The 24,723-nt window shown below is 40.6% G+C and overlaps 1 protein-coding gene across 7 annotated transcripts; it reads right to left on the bottom strand.

The window, feature by feature from the left end:
- Window positions 1-399: 399 nt before the first annotated feature.
- Window positions 400-23,903, bottom strand: SLTM (SAFB like transcription modulator). Of its 7 annotated transcripts, none has more exons than XM_041418873.1 (21): window positions 23,682-23,903; window positions 22,950-23,037; window positions 16,234-16,307; window positions 15,756-15,941; window positions 15,263-15,310; window positions 14,235-14,262; window positions 12,424-12,892; window positions 11,814-11,863; window positions 9,524-9,642; window positions 7,783-7,932; window positions 7,582-7,691; window positions 7,334-7,494; window positions 6,921-7,012; window positions 6,545-6,708; window positions 5,284-5,458; window positions 4,584-4,708; window positions 3,900-4,070; window positions 2,833-3,147; window positions 2,269-2,419; window positions 1,404-1,561; window positions 400-1,049 (listed from the first exon to the last, which is right to left on the bottom strand). In XM_041418873.1, exons 1-21 carry the CDS (start codon window positions 23,862-23,864, stop codon window positions 941-943), a joined length of 3,126 nt encoding a protein of 1,041 aa, XP_041274807.1. In that variant the 5' UTR covers window positions 23,865-23,903; the 3' UTR covers window positions 400-940. The 7 variants fall into 7 exon arrangements, with proteins under 7 accessions (XP_041274807.1, XP_041274809.1, XP_041274811.1 ...); XM_041418875.1 differs by having other exon boundaries at window positions 2,269-2,407; XM_041418877.1 differs by having other exon boundaries at window positions 7,415-7,494.
- Between the last annotated feature and the right edge of the window lie 820 nt (window positions 23,904-24,723).

The following is a 24,723-nucleotide window of genomic DNA, read 5'->3' as shown; positions in this document are numbered from 1 at the left end:
CCTTCCATGCTGACCCAATCCAAAAGGCTTAACAAGATGCAGCCTTTTCTCAAGGCCACATCAGGAGCAGCTGCAGGAGTCCCCAAGCCCTGTAAGCAGTTTGTGGTAGTCTGGTATAAAACCTCAGCTTGTTTCAAACTACCACAGAGCTTTGCTAAACACAAAGAGCAAACAAAAAATAATTTTTTGGGCCTTGCTTGAGTATTTTGCTATTTTTTGGTTCTAATCTTTCTTCTGTGAGCAAACGTGCTCCTAAGTTTTTCAATTCAGTAACAGTAAAGGAGACAAGTTTCAGTTAAAACTTAATGGCACCTGTGCTTTGATTTGCTACACCAACATGTCTGTTCAATTGTGCCTTCCTTCCCCAAAGACTGCTTTGAAGACTTAGTAGAAGCTATACAGAATATGAAGGTTTATTTCAAAAGAATACATTTGCAAGAATACACATAAATGCACTCAATGTAACAGTACCTTCTGCAAAAATAGGTTACATAATACCCAGTAATGAAAGAACAAATCTTATTTCTCTACAAATTAGAAAGCAGAGATAATAGTCTGGACAACCTTCAAAATGGAGGTTATTGTGGATGTTGTGAGAAGTAGCTAACTTTAAAGCATGACACCACGGAGCTAATGTTGGCAAATCAAACTACTAGCACACAGCTGCAAACTATCCTTTTGTACAGAATTAACAAATATTTTGGTTCCAATTTCTTTTTACACAGCTCTAGTGCCTCAGGGAAAATGCTTATCAAAGATACACAAAAACTATCCAAAATTACAACGTAACTATGAAAATGCCTCCAAAATAGAGAGGAAAATAATCATGTTAAATTAAAAAAATTTAACCAGGATTTCCAGACAAGATTTCCTGTTCTTAATCAGAGAAAGTTTACAAGAAATTTCAATAAGTTATCTTGAAACCAAACAGCTGTAGATCTTAGAATCTTCGTGGAGGTCCACCTTTAAATGGCTTAAATCCTGAGCCACTTCCCCTCTGCATGGAATTGCCTGTGATCTGTACAACTCTATTAATGGGTGAAGAGTTACTGGAAACAGAAGTTTTAAAAAAAGTGTTATGATACATACCTAAACTCCTAGTGCACAGGTAATAATATTCTTACATCTCCTATCACTCAACTGTTAAACTGCGAGTCTCAAAAGGGACTTGAAAACATGCAGGAGAAGAGACTTTTCAATAAGTCCCCCAGTGCTGTGCTGCTGGGCCCTGCTGGCAGCAGCAGCACCCTGGGGTGCCCTGTGCTGGCCAGGCAGGTGGGGCTGTGGCTGTGCAGCAGCCACAGGGAGTCACCCTGCTGCCACCCACACTGCTGCCCTTCCCAAGGACACCACAGCTTGCAGGGGCTCAGTAGGGAATGGAGAGGAAGGAGTGGTTTCTGTACCTTGTATGTGGAGCCATCATGCCCCCTCCTCCACGGCCATCTCCCATTCTCCTTGTGTCATGATAGCCACTCCCTTGAGAACTAGGTCCATGCCATTCTTTCCTTGGTCCAGTTTCACGACTGTGGCGTTCTACGACGTGTCTGTCCTCATTGTAGTGCTGGGGAGAAAGTGACACACAGTCATTCTCACAAAGAAGGGGCTGTTTTACCTACAAGCAACAGGTCTGTCAAGAAAGATAAGCTTACAGCTGACAGAAATACACAAATCTTTCAAGATTTCAGTCCATAGGCTGCTCACACATGTTTATAATATCCCTGTTAATTCTAGGTAACAAACTTGGTTGCAATGATGAGTGTATGGGTATGCAGCGAGTGAGGTTCCACAAACTCATACTGCCAGTTCTGCCCTGAACTCATTATCACTGACATAGAACTCAGGAAGAAGAACATTAATACTTTTTAAGTACTTCAGGAGTTACCAGCAGGAGTGAATTAATCTGTAGTCTTTAAAGACAAGTCTTGCAGAAAGATTTTTACTTAGTATCACATTACAAACTGCAGTGAAAATAGCAGGCAGTGAGTGTAAGGTTAAAATCCTGAAAAAGTGACAACAAATTCTCAAAAGCTTAATCATCTACTCTCTCAGGTATTGTTCTTATCACAAAGATGCCAGACAAGAAGAATAGAGTAATTTTTCTGTAATTTTTTGGTTATTAAAAAAGAACCTTTAACATAAAGAAAACTAAGCTGAAAATAGGCAGAATGCTTGTGAACCATGTTGATGATGTTATATGGTCATTTTCCCAGCATGAGTCTGCATTTTCCAGCCCCTCCTTTGCACACAGAACACAAGAAGGTGACTCACTTGTCCTCCACCTCTCTCTCCCATGACGCCCCGCTCTCCTTCCCTGCCTCCGTAGCCCGAGGCGCTGCTGCGGCTCCCGGGAGGCGCTCCCCTCACGTGGCCGGACACTTCCCTTCCCGACCGATCCGGCCGCTCGCCTCTGTAAAAATTGCTTTCATCAAAATTGTGGTTTCAGTATAGTTGAATTGGTACCAAATCACAGCACATGTAGACAGCAGAGATTCTTGTGGTTCCTAGCAACCTGCAGTGACTTCTCAGAAACATTCCCTTAGATCTATGTGGCTTTTTAAATAATTCAAACTCATGTGCTACTTGTTTACATCTGCATTCTACACACAAAAGCCTCCTTAACTCTGTGTTGCTATTCATGATTCAGAACAGACTGCTGGGAGTCAGCAACCAGTTCCTAGCTGAGATTTAGCATTTGACACCCTACATATTTCTTCCAATGCTTTGCTTTAGCAGAGGGTCTATTCTCTGTTCACACACTAATTCTTGAGGAACTGCTACTATGGGTGAATTCTACAAGAATCAGGACTTTCCCTGGTTAGTCAGCACATTTACCTGCCATCCCGTTTGTCTGTGCTTATGCTCCCCTCGCTCTTCCAGTTTGTTTGCCGCGGTGGGTTGGAAGCGGTTTCTCTGGGATGTCGGCCGTGTGGGATTTCTGGTCTGTCGTGAATTATCACCGTTCTCCTCTCATCTCTGTCTCCTCGCACCTCGCGTCTGTCCGTGTCCCGGAGTTCGCTTCGTGCCTGTGGCGGTTCATTCCTTCTGGACTCGCTGAAGGTCTTGGGGTATCTCTCAAAGCCTGGCTCTTCTCTTCGTGCTGTTGGGCGAGTCTTTTTTGCCTCACCTTGATTTACAAAACGATCTCGCCTAAGTTGTTAAAGTAGGAAAGAGTCATTTGCTTGTTTCCCATTTTCACCTTTCTCTGCACGTGTAAGCACATGCATGAGGCTATAAAATATCACTCATCTCTGCATTAGTTGTTTGTTACTATATATGTGGAACAGAAATCCTTCCCACCCCAAACTGTATTTATTTCTACAACTGTAATTTTGAGCTTGAGTTCTAACAGCCAGTTAAACATTTCCTTATGCACTTACTTGCTCCTATTTTGGCCAGTGTCATTTAAGCACTGCCTTTTTGACCACTATGAAACGGGGAATGCTGTACTTAAGTCAGAATTGTATTTACAATTCTAGTTCACTGCAACCTAAAAGCAGAATTTCAGAAGCTACAATTATGTGGTCTTAGCTTTACTAGTGGTTACTGGAACCATGAAGTTCCATCTGGAACCAGCATTTCCTGCACAGTAAATTACACAGGTAATCCACAGGAATTTATGACTAGATGTGAAAGAGGAAGGAATAGTTGCAAAAATCCTTTTGAAATGTCTCACAAAAAGGCCACCAGGTAGCTAATTTAAAGTCCTCAGAGAAAAGCAGATCAGATTCCGTGATAAAAGTGGCCAGTCCTGAAGACACAAGAAATGTCAGGACAGTACTGCAATTCTATTATATCAGAACTGTGTAAAGCCTTTAGCACCACGTTCAGTTTTGAACAGTCAGGAGTGAAATCCACAGAGATGCTGGCACACAAATACCTGCTCCATTATCTAAACTTACCTATCAAAAGAAGATGATGGAACAGAAGAACTTTCTGGATATCGACCTCGTTCTCTGTGATCGAAGTCATTGAACCTGTTCTGCTGGCGGCTGTAATCTGAGCCATGGCCAAAACGTGCATCTGTATCAAGAGCCATCTTCTTGCTCTCATTCCAGTAAGGATCATCTCTCCTTTAGCCAAAACAAAGGAACCCTCATCAGTCACCTGTAGCCAAATCAAGGCCTAATACACAGAAAATTGTTGAGAGTCAGTTGTCTATTTTAGGAGATGCTTATTTGACCTTTGGAAAGCCACTGACAAAGGTAGACTTTTTAAAGAGTAGTAGACAAAATCATTTAAGACAACACCCAAAACTAACCATCCATTTAGCAGAAATATGAATTCTTAAAGTAGAAGCTTCAACCATTAAGGCAGAACAGTTTTTCTCAGCAAATGCTCTGGACTGTGGTTTTTTTCACACAACAAAAATTAATTAATCGGATGCTTTTCTAATTTCAAAGCTCCCTTCTACAGATAAGGAATGTTTCACGTTTGTCATAAACTAATGTCAAACCAAACCAATACCAGAAAACCAGTTTTTCTGTGAAGACCTGCTTCAGATCCAAATGCATTTTCAAATTTGATACAAAGCTTGTAGTTCTTGCTTTTTATTATGCACTGCAAAAGACCAGTTTGAGAATTACCTGTGATCCACATCCCGTGGACGTTTCAGAGAATTCCTCTTCTCCTGCTCATACCGCAGCTGCTGCTGCTGCCGCCGCAGTTCCTCCCTCTCCCGCGCGATTCGCTCCGCTTCTTTTCGGCGTTCCTGCCACGAAAGGAACCACAAACAGAGCAGCTCTTTACTAGGGATACCCAGAGAACACTTCACAAGGATACAGACATATCCCTTGTCAGTTCTCTGTTAGGGGTTATCCTTGGGTAGCATCTAACATTAAAGAGCACAGGGAATATTTCTCTAAAAAAGTAGACAACAGATCTGAAGATGCTATTGGCTGTTACATAGAAATGTCTCCAGGTAATTTCTTTTATTACTACTGTATTTATTGCCCACAGACATTTCTTGAAGTTAGCAGTGGTATTCCATAGGAAAAATCTAGCCAAATTATGGAAGAGTGGTATAGACAAAGCGATCTATAGTACTTCATGTTTAGAGACTGACTTGTATAGCTGCTACAGTAGCAAGCATTTTACATCAAATTACTCCCAAGCAGACAAGATGAAGATTCCCGTTGTTGTACAGTGTGAATTATGTAATGTTTGGCTGGGTTTTATTAAAGAAAAAGGACCAGGTAGAAGAGTGAAGAGCAAAATTCCCTGCAAGGGCAAACTGGGCCATCCTCCAAAAAGCTCCTGCACAGTCCAGAGCACAGCTCTGCCCACCTGCTCAATCCGAACACGCTCTCTCTCCAAACGCTCCCGTTCCATCCTCTCCCTCTCCAGCTTCTGCCTCTCAATTTCGAGTCGCTCCCTTTCCCTCTGCAGGCACTCCTCTCGCTCGTGCATTATCCGGATCCGCTCTCGCTCGCGGCGCTCTCGCTCTGCAATTTCTCTTCGCCTGAAGAAAAAAAAAGAGGTAGCAGAAATTCATCTGAAAAATTTTGTCATCCAAAACTAACATCACCTTAGGCATAGACATTCAAAAATTAATTCAGAGTAAGCTCTTCACAGAAGTCCTTGCACCAGAAGTCTACTCCTTTTAGCCCCAAGTAACCAAGTGGTTTTAGCTTATCTATAGAACCATTAGCAGACAACTGATAGGAAAAGTTATTTCAAGAATCATTTCTTGATGTATTTTATTCTTAATTTGTATTTCTCATTTGTCACATGGCACACAGTAACAACAGTACTCAGTAGCCAAGAATATGATTTGATCAAAAAAAAATAAGTGCTATTGTAGCTTTTGTCTTCTTCAAGCTAACAAAACATTTACTTAGGGGTTTCTGTCCAAAAAGACAGACAGATGGCCAATCACAACCAGTCTGGGTTGCACTGGTTAGTAGACTCATGAACAGTTTCATCTTGCTTTCTTCTTTTTACCTCCCATAATACAGCCTAGAGGAAGCGCAAAAGGCATTTTCTCCTTTAAGCTTTAGGCTTGCTGGGAATTCCTTTGTTTAGGAATTGTTTCCCTTTGTTGTTAGCTGGAAACCCAGCTAACAACACAGCTCATTTAACTGCTCTTTGCAAGCTTTTGGCCATATGAAAACAGCAGAACAGAACAGTGCAGCCATTTGGTCTTTCTATTTAAAGGGTCAAGATTGTTTGTTTTTAAACTGAGAATGTTGTATCTTTAAATTACAAATCAAGCATAATACAAACAAGCAAATCCCAAACACTACTTCTGGCCCTGTCTTCTAGCCTACTTCTCACCTTTCCAAAAAGAAAACTGGCATGCAGTGACACTTATGAGATAGACCCCCCACTGTAACAAACTCTAAGCCATGTGTGTACATATAGCTATTAAAAGATTACACAAAAATGTTGGAGTTTGTCAATTCCCATAAAGATACTGTTAGGTAGAGTCCCAGACTTTAACATCTGGTTAGAAGGCTTGACAGAATGCATTCTGATTAGATTTCTAAATATAGTATCTGATCAATTAATGTATACAATAGCCTTTAGCAAAAAGTTGAATTACTACCTTCGCAGTTCAACAGCTCGTCGTATTCTTTCCAATCGAACCATGTGCTCTCGCAATCTCTGTTCCTTCATCTTTTCAAAAGGCAAGATATCCTTTCTACCCCTGTATTCCCTGAATTTCACTTTCTCTTGAATAATACGCTCTTTGTTCCTCAATATCTGTGGCTATAGATAGAGATTACAATGGTTATTTCAGAAGTCTCATTCATTTAGGGAGATTTCTGGATGCTACGTTCAAGTATGATTAATGACTTAGCAATCCCAAAGCATACAAAGCTTCTATCTAAGCTTAACAATTAGTGACTCTTCAGTGCAAATATCAACTGCAAGGTAGGATCAAATCAAGTAAGGATTGCATCAAATCTATAGATACTTACTTTATCAAACCTTCCCCTTCTAACTGTCCTAGTGTGGCCTTGGTCTCCTTTTGTTTGGTCTAAAACTACAACTTGACCTGGGCTTTTACCACCTAGTGAAGGGGGGAAACAAAAAAAAAAATAAAAGAAGGTTTAAAAACACACACACACAGAGCTATCTCTATTTCCCTATTAAAAAATCTCCTTGATTTCTAATTTCTAATCTCTGATGTGAACTGGTACTGGTAGGAGAAGCATACCAGCACATACCTGTAATTAAATATTAGTATAAAGTATGGAAGTAATAAATGTGTTACTGGAGTCTAGAAAACAACAGCTGTTTAATTGTCTGGTTTCCAGTAAGAGCAAGAACATGCCCCCAAGACAAGTCAGACACACAGATTCAACAGGAGGAAACAGGCTATATGGCATACTTATTCTTTTCTTTTCTTCAGTTTTTTTAGTGGATTCTTGATTAGGGCCACTTGTTCCATTATCACTCTTCTCATCTTTACCTTCTGTTTTCTTGGTTTCTTTACTTTCTTTTTTTTCAGATTTCTCTGATTTCTTTTCTTCTTTTTTGGTTGATGGAGTTCTTATTAGGAAAAAGAACACAAAAATCCAGTGAGGGCAATTCAGCTTAGAGGATTTCCACAATTTCAGAAGATGTGAAATTCCTTACTTGCTGGCTTTGTCGCTTGATGCAGTCTTCTTATCTCCTATGCTCCTACCCGAACTAGATTTCTCATCACTTTCCTTCTTCAATTCTTTTTTGGAGGGATCACCTTTCACCTATTTTTTTTTTTCAAAAGCAAATAGGTTAATACAGATTCTTATAAAAGATGGTCTATTTTGGGAAGAGTCTTCATGTTATGAAACCTACTTTCTCCACAGAGATCTGCTGTCCGTGCAGCTCTGTGCGGTGCAGGTGTGCGATGCACCTGGCCACTTCTGTGCTAGAGGACATTGTTACTATGCCGTAGCATTTTGCCCCCGGGCTTCGTGCATTTGTGACCACCTTTGCACCAAGTACCTATGCAAACAGGAAGAAGTCAGGTTCTGAGAGAGACATTTCTAAGGAAGTTATGGTATTCCAGTAAGATTTTTGCCCTAGTATATAAGAAAACAAAACAAATTCACCACAACCCCTCCAATTCACCAGCAACATAGCTCCCACCCTGCTAGAAAGATTGACACTCCCAAATTCTCAAAAGCTTTGAGAACTTTATCCCAGCTTGCACATCAAGGCATGTTAATGCTTGCATCCTGTTTTGACCAGTCACCTCTTCATGTCCATTATCTAAGTGCTTCTCTTCAGTTATTGTCCAAGTTCATTCACAGAAACACCACTGTCCTGAATTTGGTTAGTTCATCTCTGACAGATGAACCCCCACAAAAAAAGTCAGCAGCTGCCAATTAATGGCAGGAAGATATAAACAGTATTATGTAGTAACTTAATAAGGGAGTCAATTCTTCAAAGTCATCTAGCAAGTGTGTCAGTTAAGCCATTTTAGCAGTCAGCTCTGACATCTGCTTCTTGAGAAGGTATTAACCTTACGCTCCTCCTCCTCCTTGCTAGAATTTCTATGGCCACTGGAGCCAGTCTTTTTGCCATAGTCATGCTCTAACGGCCACATTTTTATCTTTCTAGCTGTCATCAATTTAATCTTTTTAGCTGTCTAGACTGTCATGGTACAGTCATGAAATATTTCCCAATCAATTTTAAAACTGAGAAGCTATATAAATCTAAGTACTAACCAGCTTTACAGTGAAAACAGCCAAGTAACTAACTGGAAGTTTCAACAAAATATACTCTCAGGTGTGCACACTTGTGGATGCATTAAATAAAATCACCTACTAAATGCACTGGAAACATCAGATATGCCATAATCAATACCCATAACTTGACAGTCACAGGGCTCAGGTTCTAACTAGTTCCCAAGATACAATAACACCATACCTGCACAGGCTTACACACACTACAAATTCACACTGTTATCAGCAACTCCCTTGAGAAAAGGGGAACCCTGGGTTTACAAGACTACTTAGCTTTCAAGATTTCCACGTTGTTCTATGGAATTTGTATGTTTCAATTAACCAAAATTGGGAAAACAGACTTAATTTATGCAGACTAAAAAATAAAACCATTAAATCATTGAAAGAGTCCCTAAAGGATCACACATTAAATGTCACATCTTTTTACCAATTCTTGCCATTCATAGGCCTTCAGAACACATTTTAAAAACAGTCTCCCAAAGCAGGATGTTCTATAAACACTATTTGTATTACAATTTTATCAGTTAGTACACATAGTAGCATGGTTAAATACAGTTGCTACAAAGGAACATAGCCATCACTACTTTAAAAGCCAGTCCTGACCAGAATATTTGTGAAATTTCTTTTGTACTTATCTTACCTCCACAGGAAGAAAACCTTCTTATAAATGAACATATGATTCTTCCTGTAAGCATACACTCTTACTGCTGCAATATGGGGTTTTAGATTGCACTGGTCAGATATTTCCTCTCAAACCTTTATTTAAACCAAGTATTTATTTCTGTAACTGAACAGAGGAGGGGGAATAGACACACACCACACACATGGTATCACACCCCATGAAATACCTTTCCATATTTGCCAAAGAGATTTTTCAAGTCAGCAGCTTTTGTGTTGGAAGACAGTCCGCTAACCCAGAGGTTTCTAGTTGAACTTCCACTGCTACCACTAACACTGCTCGTGCTTCCTGAAACAAGTTTTACAAAACAGCCAAAAAATTAAGGAGACAAAGGTACCTTGAATATTTAACTAAAGTGTTGCTGAAAAGAGAAACTTAGCCTGTTACCTCTAAGTAATAGTTTATCTGGTTACCTTTCTTGAAGACTTCTATAGGAAAAAAATATATGCCATAAGATTTCATTCATTTAACCATCTATTGACACCAACAGCTTGGCTAGCTTGTACCCAAAGGACAGGGACAGAAAAATAATACAAATCTTTGTTTAAGGCATGTTTTACTCCTTATTTGGGTATGTACATTTAGCTTCAACATTATCATTAGCTACCATCCATAAAAATATTTTGGTTTTTGCTTGTTGGTTTTTTTTTGTATTTGTTCTCCATCATGACGTCTGTACACTGCTCAAGTTACCAGAGACAGCAGAAAGCCAAATACAGGAGACTTGGATAATCCCAGCCTCCAGAATCATGTGGTCAATTTCCACAACTTCTTGAAGTATCAGCTTCATCTAGAGCAGTTTTTTTTAAATACTACTGGATGTAGAACTAGATACAGCCCACCAAAATTATTTCCCACATACTAAAGAAAATACTAAATAAAAGCTGGAAAAACATTATGTGCCTTAAATACTCCCCTCACCCCATATATTAGGTATTTTTGCAACAACACAGCAATAAGAACTCAAAAGAGATTCATGTAATCCCATTCCCAGTATCTTTCAGTCTTCTGTTACATAGTTCAGCCTGTTGTTGTTTGCTGCTAAATAAATGAACTGCTTTAGGATATGTTAAAATGCAGCCAGTCCTACAGTCAAGACCAGAACTAGTCTCCATCTTGACAACTGGAAAATCTTGTGATATGCAGAGTTTTAGAAGGTAATTTCACTGTCTTGAGAAAAAAAAGGATAGCTTTGTTTCTTCAATGCATCAAGATTAACTAAACGTCTCAGTTATGGTCATACTAAGGTTATCTTGATTTTAGTTCAGATATATAACAAAGAAATTCTTCCCTGTGGGCCCTGGCATGGGCTGCCCAGGGAAACTGTGGCTGCCCCATCCCTGGAAGTATCCAAGGCCAGGCTGGACAAGGCTTGGAGCAACCTGGGCTAGTGGAAGGTGTCCCTGCCCACAGCAAGGCATTAGAATGAGATGATCTTTAAGGTCCCTTCCAACCCATAATACTCTATGGTTCTGTCATACACTTGGACCACCAATAAGTACCATTAATCAGCCAATATCCTGGCTTTGGCTGTGTATATTAAGAAAGCCTTAAACAGTAACTATCACAGTTATCACATATGCTACATAAATGAAGACACAGCAAATCTGCTTTCAGTTTCATTGTAAGCATGCAACTGTCATGAAAAGACACACCTACAGAAGACTCAATTATGTCTGCCACAAAAATTTCCTCTCAAATTTGTTTATCAGGTAAAGTTTCATTCGTTCCTTAGTGTTATGCCAGAGATTCTGTGACAAAGGTTTTTGGCAGAAAGGGAGTAGGTAATATAAGGAGACACATGAGCTCACACAAATGCATCTGTTCAACCATGAAGCACCAGTATAACTGGTGACATGAATGTGCTCTTGAGTTCCACTCTTCAAATTTGTAATCTTAATACAGGGTTTTATGGAAACAGATGGAATCTCCAAGGCAAAAAAATAGGTTAAAATTTAATACATTAAAAAGCCACAAGTGCAATTCTGCAAGCTGGCATCTCAGCTATAGTATTTGTTTGAGAGTTCAGTTTATTTAAAAATGAGCTAGAATTACAAACAAGACAAAAAATTTAATTGACATTACATTTAAGTGCTTGCAATTATTTTTTGCTTGTTTTGTTGTAAGTTACAGCAGATTTATCTGAAAATTACAGCTTTACATCCAAACAAAGACTTGGGAAATGTTAAATGAATTGGCTTCCAAAAGTATTCCGTAATAGAAGAATATATTTTCATCAAGTCTTTAGAATAAGTATTTTTGATCTTATGACAAACCTAGCATAAGGAGAAACAAAATATATGGACACATACATATAGCAAATGACTACTGTACCTCTAGCATAATTTACTAGAGATGGCTGAGTTCAATCATATAAACCATTTTATTACGTGGCAAGCAATTTCTCAATCAGGGAAGCATTTAGTTCAGGAAATACTACTCTAATTCATAATAGTTACCTTTATCATCCTTTGATGTTGTCTTGCTTTCTTTAGATTCCTTAGTAGAGCTAGAGAAGCAAATTAAAAAAATCAGAAGAAAGTTGAAACTACAGAATTTGGTGTTACATTTTATACTACTAACACTAAGAGACAAGTTAACATTTCAAAAAATAAAAATGAAAAAGGGCCAGACTGTATATTTGAACAAATGATTCCCTTATGGATTCTTGCACTGATTTTCCCCAAGATGCCTGAAGATCTAGATTTTCTGACAACTCTATTCAGTGGATATATGGCAATCTTCTCCAGATTTCAGGACGGGGACTTGACTTCATTTTGTGTTCTTAGAACTGATAGCTGTTCATTACCATCATCACAAGGACATTTAAAAAAATCGTCAATTTGAAAAAAATAAATAAATGCTGATAATTCGACAATGCAATCAGTAGGACATAGTGTCTATACGAAGATCTTGAATTTTAAAAAGTAACTTATGGCGGTCAAAAAACCTACAGGCAGGAGCATAGGATACTAATTATAAGATTCTTGCTGCTACCCCCTTAATGTAGAGTGATCTTATTGAATGCTGGTACTCAGTATCGTAAAGAACTGACATAGAAAAACAAACCTCTTTGCTTGACCAGAGGCCCCAGTAGACGAGGGACCTTTCTTCAAAGTATCCTTTTCTTTGTCTCCAGATTCTGCTTTCTTTGAACCTTCTCTGGCTTCCTTCTTGACGGGATCACCCTTCACGCAGTCTTCCTTCTTACCATCTTTATGGTTCTCAGTCACCTCATAGTCCTTGCTTTCCTTCTCCAGGCTCTGTGAAATGGTATCCTGCACATCCTTTGGCTTACTTGCTTCAGAATCTGTAATTTTCACATTTTTACCTGTTTCTAGGAGGTCATCACCATCAAAATCCAGAGTGATGGCATCTTCAGCCTGGATTGTAACCGATATGTTATCATCCTCAGCTTCTTTCACAGAGGTGTTAGCTTCCATCTCTTCATGAGCCGTGTGATCAGCCTCAGCTAGGCTTTCTTCTGAAGGAAGAGGTTTAGATACTTCTTGTGTACCATCACCAGAACCTGCTTTATCTAAGAGGATTTAACAGGAATAAATATGGCAAAACAAGAAGTTTAAACAATTTCATATGCATAAGCTAGAATAGGACCTAGAAAATACAAAGCCAGTTATTAGCACTGATGGAAGGTTAGAAAAAAACACAAGGTGTATTAACACAAATATAAATCCTTTACCCAGGATCACTTATTCTTCATGGCAAAACACATTTTCTAGAGACAAATACCAAAACATTAGGAGGGAGAATATGGTTCCATCCTGGAGATACCCGTTCTTCATAAGAAGTATCCATTTTCCAGTTTAGGGTTTAGCATTCCAGAAGAACATAGTTGCTTTGGATGTTCACAGTTTGATTTAATCTGTCTTTGAATCTTCCTGGTTCCAGAACTTCCAACCTTCCCAAATCCGAAAGCATTACAGTCTTGGAGAATTCAGCCAGTCTTCCACGTCGGTGCTCGCTGTTCTTTTCCTTTCCAAGCAGTTGCTTGGCAGTCAAGTGAGTACAAGGCTGCTGCAGAACATGGATGGGTGAGCCTTAATCCAGAGTTCGTAGACAAATGGTCTCAGTCTTCATCCACTGGAAAGGTTTTCCATCTCAGTCCCACAGAGACATCTCCAGACATCTGTATTCTTGGATTTGCACCGATGAGACACTTCGGCCATGGGTCCCTTGTAAACACGGAGTCTGTAGTGTAATCCTGTAGCTTCAGTAATGTGTTCATTCCATCTTGTGTACAGTGATGGTGTTCCATGTCCTTTCGAGTCCACAAAATGTAGAATCCTTGTGACTTCTGTCCAGGAAGTCTGTTTGCCCAAATGCATTACATTCCTTCTAGAGCTTCACTAATGAGCACAGCTTAAAAAATGGTAGCCACTCCACAGGTTTTCAAACACTTGTTTTACCATCCTATGTACAACTGGTATTTCTAAGTGACAGTAAGCCAAGCATATGATGGTCCATACATTTGTGGGGTGCTCAACTTCAGTGTGAGAGTGCAGCATTTCACTCAACATCAGTTACTGCAGTGCAAGTTGGAGGCTTTGGCATCAACACTTACCGTGTATTAAAATCAGTCCTTGCATACTATGGGTTTTATTAAGAATCATAGTATTGCAACTATATTATACATCCACCACAGTAACTGATAAGTACTGTAATCAACTCTTAAGAGTAAAGTAACTCTTAGGAGTGAAATAAACTGACTGCAGTGATTCCAGGTGCTGAGCTCAGTGAGGAGACAACTGATACTTAGTGCTGGAGATAAGCCTAGTATTAGTAGAGATTGAATGTTACAAGAGAAAGTTGCCTGCTCTACCAGAGTAAGACCTCTGAACTCTATTAAACTTTAGACATACCTTTCTCATTTTCTTCATCTTCCCCATCCTGCAAGAAAAGGAAGTCAACACTAAATGTCTCCTATTTTGAAAGTTTAAGAACAGTTTGAATTTTTCATAAAATTTCTATTGTATGAAGGCAAATACTGAAATGAAAACTGTTTCCAAAGATTATCCAGGAACCAAACTGGTGCACCTCCCTTGTCAAATCACTAAAAAATGTTATGAAACTTCTTTATGAAGCAACTTGGCATTTATCTGCAACACTTGCAGTTTGCAATTGATTGGGACATGCAGATATTGTCTTACCCCCTCAACTCAACGGGACATTTCTAAACTACTCCATGTCTTACCAAAGCCTTCAGAATGGATGTCAAGCTGCTAATTACTGCTTTCAGAGAAATGCAAGCAGTCCATCATTAGCTTTAAAAGCTCAGGAGAGAAGTCAGAAACTAGGTAGCCTCCCTCCAGTAACTACTTAAAAATGAAACTCTGATTTCAATAGGTATTCACTTATTTCTCATTAGTTTTACACAGGAAGAGATGCCATATGAGATGTCGCTTTCCAGACACCAGTCCCATGTAACTCAGAATGAATTTCTGAACTAAGAGATCAGATATTAGTATTAACACCAAAAAGCATCCCTAAACAACCTCACCCCATTCCACACTCCCCACATTCTGCAAGGGCAAACTTCTACATTAAACTGAAGTTCCAAACTCCAGTACAGGCTGTACAGACTACAACAGCATCTGGCATAGCCCTCTGATGTTTTTAAGGGAGTGTGAAACATTCTTTGTGAAGTATATGCACTGAATACTCCCAAACTGTAGACATGACTTGTGTCTTTAAATAGGTCAACTTACTTGGTATCACAATTATCTGCATTACTAAATATTTGATTGACAGTTTCCCATATAGTTTACCTTCATAGTCTTACATCATCTGACTCTAACATGCATGCTGGAACAGAAAAACCAGTCTAAAGTGATCTCTTCCAACTAAACAGACACAAAAATCAGCTTAAGAGAATGCATTTAGAACTCACATGGACAGCTGGAAAAGTGTAATCTTCTATGTCTGGACCTTCATTTTCCTATGGAAATAGAAAAGGGACAAGATAAGAAACTATTTACAAGACACTCAAACATTCAGAGGGCCAAGAGATTCCATCAGATCAGTAAACACTTAAATGGATACACACTCAACAATGTGAACATCCAAGAGCAGTTCTCCTGATGTAAAGAATTTGAACACTGAACTGAAAGGCACAAGTCCCTGCTAGTACAAGGGAAAAGGACCACTTAGAACTAACTCTTTATGGTCTCTGCTAGAATTTTATCTATCAGTGCCACATTTGTTTCACGACTATTCAAATACAAATCAAGGCAAATAGAAGAGTCAAGTAGAATAAAAACAAAAAACCCTATATTTTAGAGATAAGCAAGACAAACAAAAACTAGTTCTGACTTCCCAGTAACAAACACTAAGAAAAATGTACATTTTCCTAATAAAAATTCATGTAAAATATAGCCAAGTACCTGATTTTCAGAATCCTTCTCCACATCTTCTGTTGTCTCCACTGGCTCCAGGTCATGGTATCTTTTCTTTTCTGCAGATGGCAATTCTTTAGAATTCAAGTTCTCATCTTCAACAGATTCTCTGAAGTCTTTCAATTCATCATTTCCATCTTGATCACTTGCATCTTGAGTCTCCAATTCACTTTCCTTTTGGTGTGAACACAAATACTTGATATAATTAAAAGTATGAGCTTTATTCTGAAATAATCACTGCTAGAACCAGTGTTTCTCTGCTGGGTAAGTGTCATACATGCATAATAAATTTCATATCATGTTTTGAAAACCCCCCAGCTTCATACCCTTAGGCATCACACTGTGAAAACAATAAAAACAAGGCTCCAAATTTCCACATAAATTACCACAAAGAAAATGGAAGCTTTTTCATTAACTGAAGTCAAACACTGACATTAAATACAAAATGGGAAAAGTTTTTACATACTTTTATTACCTTGACAAAGGAGTCCTCTTCTACTGAAGCATCACCAGCCAATTCATCAGCTTCCTGCTTTTTACCTGAAATGATGGGATATGCTGTGGCTAGACCTGCTATGTAGAGCACACTTTTAATACTGATTATGTGTTTGGTCTTACTTCATTATTCCCTACTTGTTCTAGTTTAGCTGGATTGTTCACTATAATATAGCCCTCCAAAAACAGTAATTTTTAAGATAAGGAGATAAAATGTCAGCTGAGTGAGAATGAACAATCAATGCTGTTCAATAAGCAAGTGGTTACATCCAAGTTAGTGATCTTAATACTTATCCTTCTATTTTGAGTGATAATGGAATTCAGGAGAACGCTGAACTAGAAACTAAACATTTCCAGAATTACTGAGGTTAACTAGACATTATGACTTTGGAGAGGTCTTCTTTAGAGCATAACTAACATCACTGAGAAATTAGGTTAGAACAAACCTCTAAAGGTCATCTAGTCCACCCAATTGCCTGCTGAAAATTACAGTGAAGTTCCAAGGACAATAGAGTGTCTCAGGGCTTTATTTAGCTGCATCTTTGAATATCCACAAGCATGGCAATTCCAAGCCTCTCCAAGCCACCTTTTTCAGTGCTTTTCACTAGAGGATGAAGTGAGGCAGAAGAATTGAGTAGGTGCAGCACTTCTGCTTTCTACATATGCTGTACTGTATTAAGGGCCTGTTCCACTGAGGAATGCTGCTCTTCCAGCACAGGCACACTTTTCTCTATTAGAGATGTCTCTGTGGGGATAATGACTAGACACAGTTCCCTTTGGAACCCACTGCATTTCCTTACTCTTCTGAAAAACAAGAGCTAAGAACACTAGACAGAAACATCTCCACACAAACACACCCTTTGAAGAACGTTCTGTCTCTTTGATTCAGTCTATCAAAGATTAGCCTATGCAACAGTTTTCAGTAGCACAAGGTACAAAAGCAGCTCTGTTAGGAAGTGTCTTTACTGTATCTTCTACTGAAACTCAGTGTCAATTCAAATGCAAATGAGACGGCAGTCATAATTAACACTTAATGCTTCATTTTTTGGCATCGAATCTTCCCTCCTCCCTTCAACTTCTAATGAATGGCTAAACCAATTTTATAGTTATTCCAAAGGAATATAAAAGAAAACCATAAGCCAAAGTTCAACACAGTATGGACATCTCTTCTAGCTGAAATACTCAGTTTTTTCAGCCACTAATTTCCATGGTCTTTTATGTGCAGTTCTTAAATGCACTTCAAAGCTGGAAAGTACTCGGCTACAGGGCAAGAAGGAACACTGTTGCTTTGGGTTTGCTTGGATTCCACTTGCTTTTACTCACTTCCCTGAAAGGCAGCACTCTGAACATACTCCTAGAAAAAGCACATTGCTGTTTTCAGTGCAGGCACACACTGATCTCCAGGAAAAGACACATGGCAGAAGCTATTTCTGTGACTGCAAAACATGAGATTTAAACTTTCAAATCTAAATTCAGTGTCACTGATTTTACTTCGCTTAAAACAAACAAACAACCCCAAAACCCACAGAAAGCCCTGGTTTATACTTGGAATGCAATAGATTTGTGAGATTTTGGTGCAAAAAGCCCCCTGCACAGGTATGCTAAGGGAAGCCAGCTCTTCTCAGGAAGAGGTCTTACACTGGAAAGGACAGTTTCTGATGTGCATCACAGCTGATGCCTGAAACAAAGACTAACTCAAACTTTGTGCTTGCTTTTTAGTGTTCTGTGGCAGAATCTACAGATCCCAGATATCTTCAACATAAATAAAAAGCAATAAGAAAAAGCAAGGATTTCTACACACATTCCCCTGCTTTCTGTTTTACTCTCTCACATTTCAGTTTGTCTGTTAAACCTGAAAGACCAAGTTTTTCCTGCATCCCATACCCAGCTAAGCACACACAGAGACAGGCAAGCACATAGGTCAGATGCCCAAGCCATTTAGCAACTCTCTAGCATAGACTATCATGAAAGCTATTCTTAAAATCATTTAATAATTTAAATAATTTTGCCTGAGGAGGTATGGCTGGTGGACTAGAACCAAGACTTTATAGGGAACAGAAATGAAAACCAAATCAATGGCAAAGCTACCTCAAGTTAGCCCCATCATTATGCAATAGCAGCTAGAGAACTCTATTTTATTGACTGGTCCTCATCAAGAACAAGTTACAGCATTCAGTAATGAAGCTGTTTTCTCTTTTATTTGCTACTAGATTAAGTAATAACTTCATTAGCCCTTCTATACTGTGTCTGTTGTCTTTGTAGCAAGTCCCATTTACTCTGAGTACCAGAGGTATTCCAAGGCATAAGGAGACCTGAACAATGACCTTCACTTTTCAACTTCAAGCCAGAAAGTGGTATAAGTTTGCTCTCCCTCTCAAGTTCTGTGCTTCAGGTTACTTTGCTCTGGTTAGAGTTACACTATGGCACTCCAAAGTGGCATTTCAAGGTTCTGATACAGACAGTTTTCAGATGTTGGTACAGTAACTTGCCAGAAAGCCAGCATGTACAAAAAAATCAACAGCTGACTGACTGACATTCATTTACAGTGGACTGCTTAAAGGCACACTTGGCACTTAAATTCACATAACTAAAATCAGATTGCAACACACACCTTACAGAAAACAACTGTTGCTCTGAACTTATTCGAGACCCGTGCTGACCTGATTGAAGGGTGAGTTAACAGAGCCAGAGCAGCTGAACCTCCTGCAGACAAGGGGCACAGCTGGTCCCCAGTCACACAAGTTGTCAACACCCAAGTTTCTGTACAGGTTTATCCAAGCAGTGGCTGTTGAAAATGTCAGTGTGTATGCAGCATTCACCACAGGTCGGGGTGCTTAACAACACAAACACTCATTTACCTTGGAGTGATGGCACTCCTTTACAAGCCATGCCCAATCCCTTTTCTGGCAACAGCAATTGCTACACACCGTAAAATTGCAACAGACTACTACACAGAGAACAAATCTTCTCCTTATAAGTAAGCAGAAGAATGAGAACATCTTTGTTGGTTTTACATTATGCAGGTTTAGCTTTCATTTCATTTACAAGCCTTACAGGAGCACAAGATTATTCTACCTATTCATGGTCCTCCATGTGAGAAATTCAGGCTGAGTGTTTACAAAATTATAGAAGACTGTATTCTGGACAACTAGATATTTGCATCTCAGGCAGAAGCAGAGTGACACATACTTAGCAGAAAATTTCGGAAGAATTAGTGTTTGTATTTCCTCTGGTATTCCTGCTGACACTCCCAACAGGGTTCTGTCATACCTAATGCTAAAGATTAATCAAAAACATGGGATAAGAGGGGAAAGAGGAGATAAATCCTTACAATGGAATAAACCCTCTATAGCATAAAGAGGTATAGTGCAACTTGAAAAGTATAATTTGCCACAATGTTAACAAAAGTAAACAATCCTTTTCTAATTCTGAAATGGTACCATGAGGTACAGGAATATTTAAGTCTTTTGCTGTGTCTAAAAAATACAGTTCTTAGTCATTCATTATTTTTAGAAAGAAAGGTCTGTGAAAACCAAGTGTACAACATAGTTTACTTTGTTTTGTTCTTGTATTTAAGTAACTAAACAGTTTTAATAAAGAAGTCAAAGTTATTTGGGCAACAGTACAAGCCAGCCACTGTCAGTTGTCAGCTTTTGACCCAAGAAACAGTAATGACAAACTGGAAATTCAGTTGCAAACTAGAGAGGTACTTGAGACACAAACTAACAGGTATATAACTGGCCTCAGAAGCTTGCAGAGCAGCAAATAAATGTCTTTGCTCACATTAATTCTCCAAAGTTAAATATTATCAGCCTAAAATCTGTTCTTCACCCACACTAATTCCAGAACTCATCAGGAAAGTAACTTTCAATGACCACCTTTAATATTTCAACATGCAACATTTTTGACTGCAGATCCTTCAAAGGAGCATTCATATCAGAAACATTTGAAAAATATTTCATACTAGTAGTAAGGTAACTTCCTTTAGAAACCAGACTAGGCAGCAGAATGGTAAGACTTGAAAAGATAAGCTTTTCCCAAAAACTGTCATCTTTTTATAAAAAGAGAAATTCCTCCATAGATACTAAATGCTAGGGTGGAGAGGCACAGCTGAGGCACTTAAAAAAGGAACACTTGGCATTTGTTCCTTTCAAACTTTAATTGGCAAAACCAACTGATCTTACCTATATACCTGCATAATCTTCTGATTAGCTGCTCTGCAGTTCTTTACCGCAATTATTTAATTCAAGTAGCACCTGGAGAAAGTGTTACATTTCTACTAACTTTGCATGAGGATTGATCAAGGATTCTTGCTGGGTTACAGAATCCTTCTGCAAGCAATTTTGAATTTGTATGAAATAAAGTCCCACTCTTAATCTTTTGAGTGTTGTCCTCCCTTTTAGTAAACATACACACAAAAAGAGCCAGGAAAGACAAATGTATCATTCCCCCTCCCCCTGCTTTTCTACTCTAATTTGGCCTGTATCAATATTTCAGATCAGGCTGTTGTAACAGACAGTGCCAGGGAATCAGAATCACACTTCTTCCACAGACCTTAAGAGCTCCAGTAAAATTGGTTACAGAACACTTTCAGATCTAAGCCCTATAGACACCAGACACACTCTGTGACTTTTTGGAAGGACAAGCTCCTTTCTTCCCTCCCACTGGCCTCCCCTTCTGGCTGCTGTGAGGAGGTTTAATCACCACTTCCACTCCCTGGCCTTTCCTGAAGATGTATTTTCCTTGTAAATGAGTACCTAATACTCCTACTCTCCCTTGTACAGCAATAATAGCATAGGGAAAAATACTACAGAATAAGTAATGTCGTTAATTTTACTGCTGTCCACCAGTAAAATAATTAAAGACCCATCAGTATTAGTCTAAAGCTGTAGGGTGGGGGGAAAACAAGCATTAGCAAAAAGGCCTGGATCAATCTGTCAGCAAAATCGGTAAGGAGGAAAAACACCTCACAGTGAGTAGTTAAAAATCTAACACAGTTAGAAATAAACCAATACAATAAAAAATACTTCCCCCTAGACTAAACAGTGAAATTTTTCATGTTCCACCATAAACTTCCCATACTTTCGGCACAAAATTTGTTCATAAGACTTTTGTAATCTAAAAAGTAATGAGGAGAAACTCCTGAGCTTGCAAAGTGAACTGATAAGAACTTCACAAACTGTGTTTTCCTTTGAGGTTTACCAAGAACACACATGTCATATTCATGCATTAGGATTTGGGGCACAGGAGGGGTGGCAGGAAGAGCTACTGAAGCCCTGCCTCAGGCAGCAGCAGCACTGGCTGGCAAACGACAAAAAGCAGAAGCAAAATAGTCTAACTACCCAAGAAACCAGTTCAAGAACATTATGCATATCATGATATTAGTTTGGAGACTAGGAGGATAAAAAGCAGCAGATAAGAGAAGTGTTTGTCACAGCAGAACAGGGAGCCATTGAGATCTCTGTATGAAAAACTGTGGAAGAGTTTCCTTGTATTATCTTAATCAGCAGCTACCTTTCTCAAGCAGGGAATAAAGAAAGGCCATAGAAAAAAAAAGAAACCACATTTGAAAGTTTATTTCCTTTCACTTCTCTAATGTGTGAAAAGTGCAAAGTTATTCAAACTTTCCAAGTAGACAGATTTTCTTACTAATTTCACCATTCACAGCACCAGACTGACTGAATAATCACTTTCACCACAAAGCTCAGCCCATGACAACAGACAGTGGTGTAAGATTGTTCAGGTTCAAAACAGGCTCCTGAAGCACATGTGTGAACATTCTTCATGTGTCTGTTCAATGAAAAATGCTGTGCATAAAGCAGACAGGTCCCTTCCCAGTACTAATAGATCACAGATGTTCCCAGAACAACTGAAAACACAAACTCAAACTAAAATCCCCCAAACTCCACACTCACAAAACAGTATTTAAATTCTCAGGAAAAAAAAAACAAAAAACACAGAGCTGAAAAATCTGAAGAAAATCACTGCCAAACAGATCAACACAAAATCTAAATATTAATTTCTCGTAACAGAAACACTAAAATCTCTTAATTAGACATTCCACTGTGAGGCTTCAACACCTATTCAGAAAATTCATGTTTATAAATCCTGCCTTCAATAGAGAGCATGCTAACACACCCACACTACACAGTCCTCTTCAGGGAGTGACCCCCTACCACCTACTGCTGTGCCCTCATCGCCAGCCAAGTGCAGCACCTGCCCATGGCTGAAGAGCCTCTGCTGTCACACAGACCCTCGGGCCAGGACTGACACCCCACAGAGCCCCCAGCAGCTCCTGCAATGCCCCACGTTCAGGATCCCTGAGCACACACCAAACCCCTGACAGCTCATCTACAGCAGCACACACAGCACAGCTCTCCAGGAGCTGTGGGCACTACAGCCACCACTTCAGAACACACATCTCTTAACCCAGTCATCCTCCATCCAGCTGTATTTCTCTCAATATATATTGCTCCAGCATCCACATACATTGTCTGCATACAGTGACTGACAACGCACATGCAAGGCAAAGGACTTCTTATACAACAGAAGCTATAAACAGTAAAGTCACAACTGCATCCAAAATACAGACCACAGTCCTTTTTTAAGGTGATACATTCAAAAAAAAAAAAAACCAAAACAAAACAAACCTAAGTAAGAACATTAAGTATATCAACAGATCCTAACCTTTGCCTTTAGTTGGTTTCTTGGTGGGTGTGTCAGCTGAAACACTTATTTCAATATTATCTGGATCACCTCCTTCCTCTTCAATAGCCTAAATAAGAAAAAAATACAATTTTTAATGGCTTTCCGTAGAAAGCTGGACAGTTTGACTTCAGCAGAAGTCTGTAAGCCAAACAGTTCTTTCGGCATCTCAAAAATATTTAGCAAAACACTCTGGGTTAAAGCTGGAGAAGAGCAAGGGAACAGTAACGATAAATGCTGAGTTTCAGCTGTTAAAACGACACTTTGTAAGTACAGTTTATCAAAGATCCACACGCTTCTCTTTGGAAGCGTAACACTAGAAGGCCACAACGACATCCATAATGGCATAAAGGGCACTCAAAAACAGGACAGCTTCCGCACAGACACCCTTCAGCAACAACCTGCCCCGGGGCTCGCCCGACGAGCTCCGGCGCCCGCGGCGGTGGGCGGGCCGCAAGGCCGCGGGGCGAGCTCCGCCAGCCGGGGCGGGGAGCTCCGCCGGCCGGGACACCGCGCCCAGCCCAGCCCAGAGGGGCCACACAGCGCCGGGGGCTCGCTGGGGCGGACCCTGGCCCGGGCACCGGCGGCACGGCGGGGACAGGTCCCGCCCCCCACACCGGGACAGCGGCAGGGCCGCCAGCGCCCCGCCCCCGGAGCCGGGCGGCGGCAGCGGCCGCCGGGGCGGGCCGGGCCGGGCCTGCGCCCGCCGCTCACCTGCTTGAGCCGGGCGATGAGCACCGTCTTCACGCCGGTGATGTCCAGGTTGCGCCGCTTCAGCTCCGACTTGAGGTCGATGACGCGCAGGTCGCTGATCCTCTTGCTCTCCGTGGGCGGCGCCACGGGAGCCGCGGGAGCCCCCGCAGCGGCGGCGGCGGGAGCGGAGGCGGCGGCGGCCATTTTAGAGCGGGCGGGCGAGCGCGGCGGCCGCGCGCACAATGAGCGCGGTGCCCGGATGGAGCGCGGCCGGCGCGCGGATCTGCGCAGGCGCGGAGCGGCGCACCTGGCCCGGAGCGCCCGCCCCGCCCGGGGCCGCCCTGGCGTGAGGGGAGCGCGCGGGGCCGTGTGCGGGACAGCCCCGTGCTGGGACGGGTCTGGAGCGCCCGGCCTGGGAGGAGCCGCTCAGGAGCTGGGGGCTCAGCCTGCAGAAGAGAAGGCTCAGGGGTGACCTTATCACTCTACAGCGCCCTGCCAGGAGGCTGCAGCCGGGTGGGGGTCGGTCCCTTCTCCCAGGGAGCAGCGACAGGACGGGAGGACGTGGCCTCAAGCTGCACCAGGGGAGATTTAGGTTTGACTTTAGGAAGATTTTTTTCACAGAAAAGGGGATTGGACACTGGAACGGGCTGCCCAGGGAGGTGGTGGAGTCACTGTCCTTGAAGGTGTTTAAGGAAAGACTGGACGTGGCCCTTGGTGCCGTGGTCCTGCTGACATTGTTTTCACCCACAGGTTGCACTCGATGACCTCTGAGGTCTTTTCCAACCTAACAACTTCTGTGATTCTGTGTTCTGGCCACTGATTTGTCACAGTTTAGGAAAGGAACAATTGATCTGTTTGTGTAACAGTTTCTAACTGGAAGTATTCCAGAAGTGCAATACTAATGTTTTGATTTTTGCCAAAGTGCCTCTTCTTATGATTTATTAGGCTGTACTTGTATCAGGTAATGGAAGATGTTACCTCTTAGTTCCCTTTCATTCATTTTCTGTAGGAAATGCTTGAAGTTATTTTGTCAACAACAGATGTTAAACTCCTACTAAATCTT

Source organism: Onychostruthus taczanowskii, unplaced genomic scaffold (genome assembly GCF_017590055.1).
Source record: "Onychostruthus taczanowskii isolate IOZ18803 unplaced genomic scaffold, ASM1759005v1 scaffold6, whole genome shotgun sequence".
NCBI classification, from domain to species: domain Eukaryota; kingdom Metazoa; phylum Chordata; class Aves; order Passeriformes; family Passeridae; genus Onychostruthus; species Onychostruthus taczanowskii.
This window is presented reverse-complemented; position numbering and strand designations above follow the sequence as displayed.

What these genes read in the sequence shown, in the direction of transcription:
- SLTM (XM_041418873.1), bottom strand. Translation starts at nt 23,864, where the DNA reads ATGGCCGCCGCCGCCTCCGCTCCCGCCGCCGCCGCTGCGGGGGCTCCC. An exon ending in CCTTTGTCAAGGTAATAAAA is followed by an intron (nt 15,942 to 16,233) that starts GTATGTAAAAAC and finishes TCACACCAAAAG; the next exon opens with GAAAGTGAATTGGAGACTCA. An exon ending in ACACTTTTCCAGCTGTCCAT is followed by an intron (nt 14,263 to 15,262) that starts GTGAGTTCTAAA and finishes CTTTTCTTGCAG; the next exon opens with GATGGGGAAGATGAAGAAAA.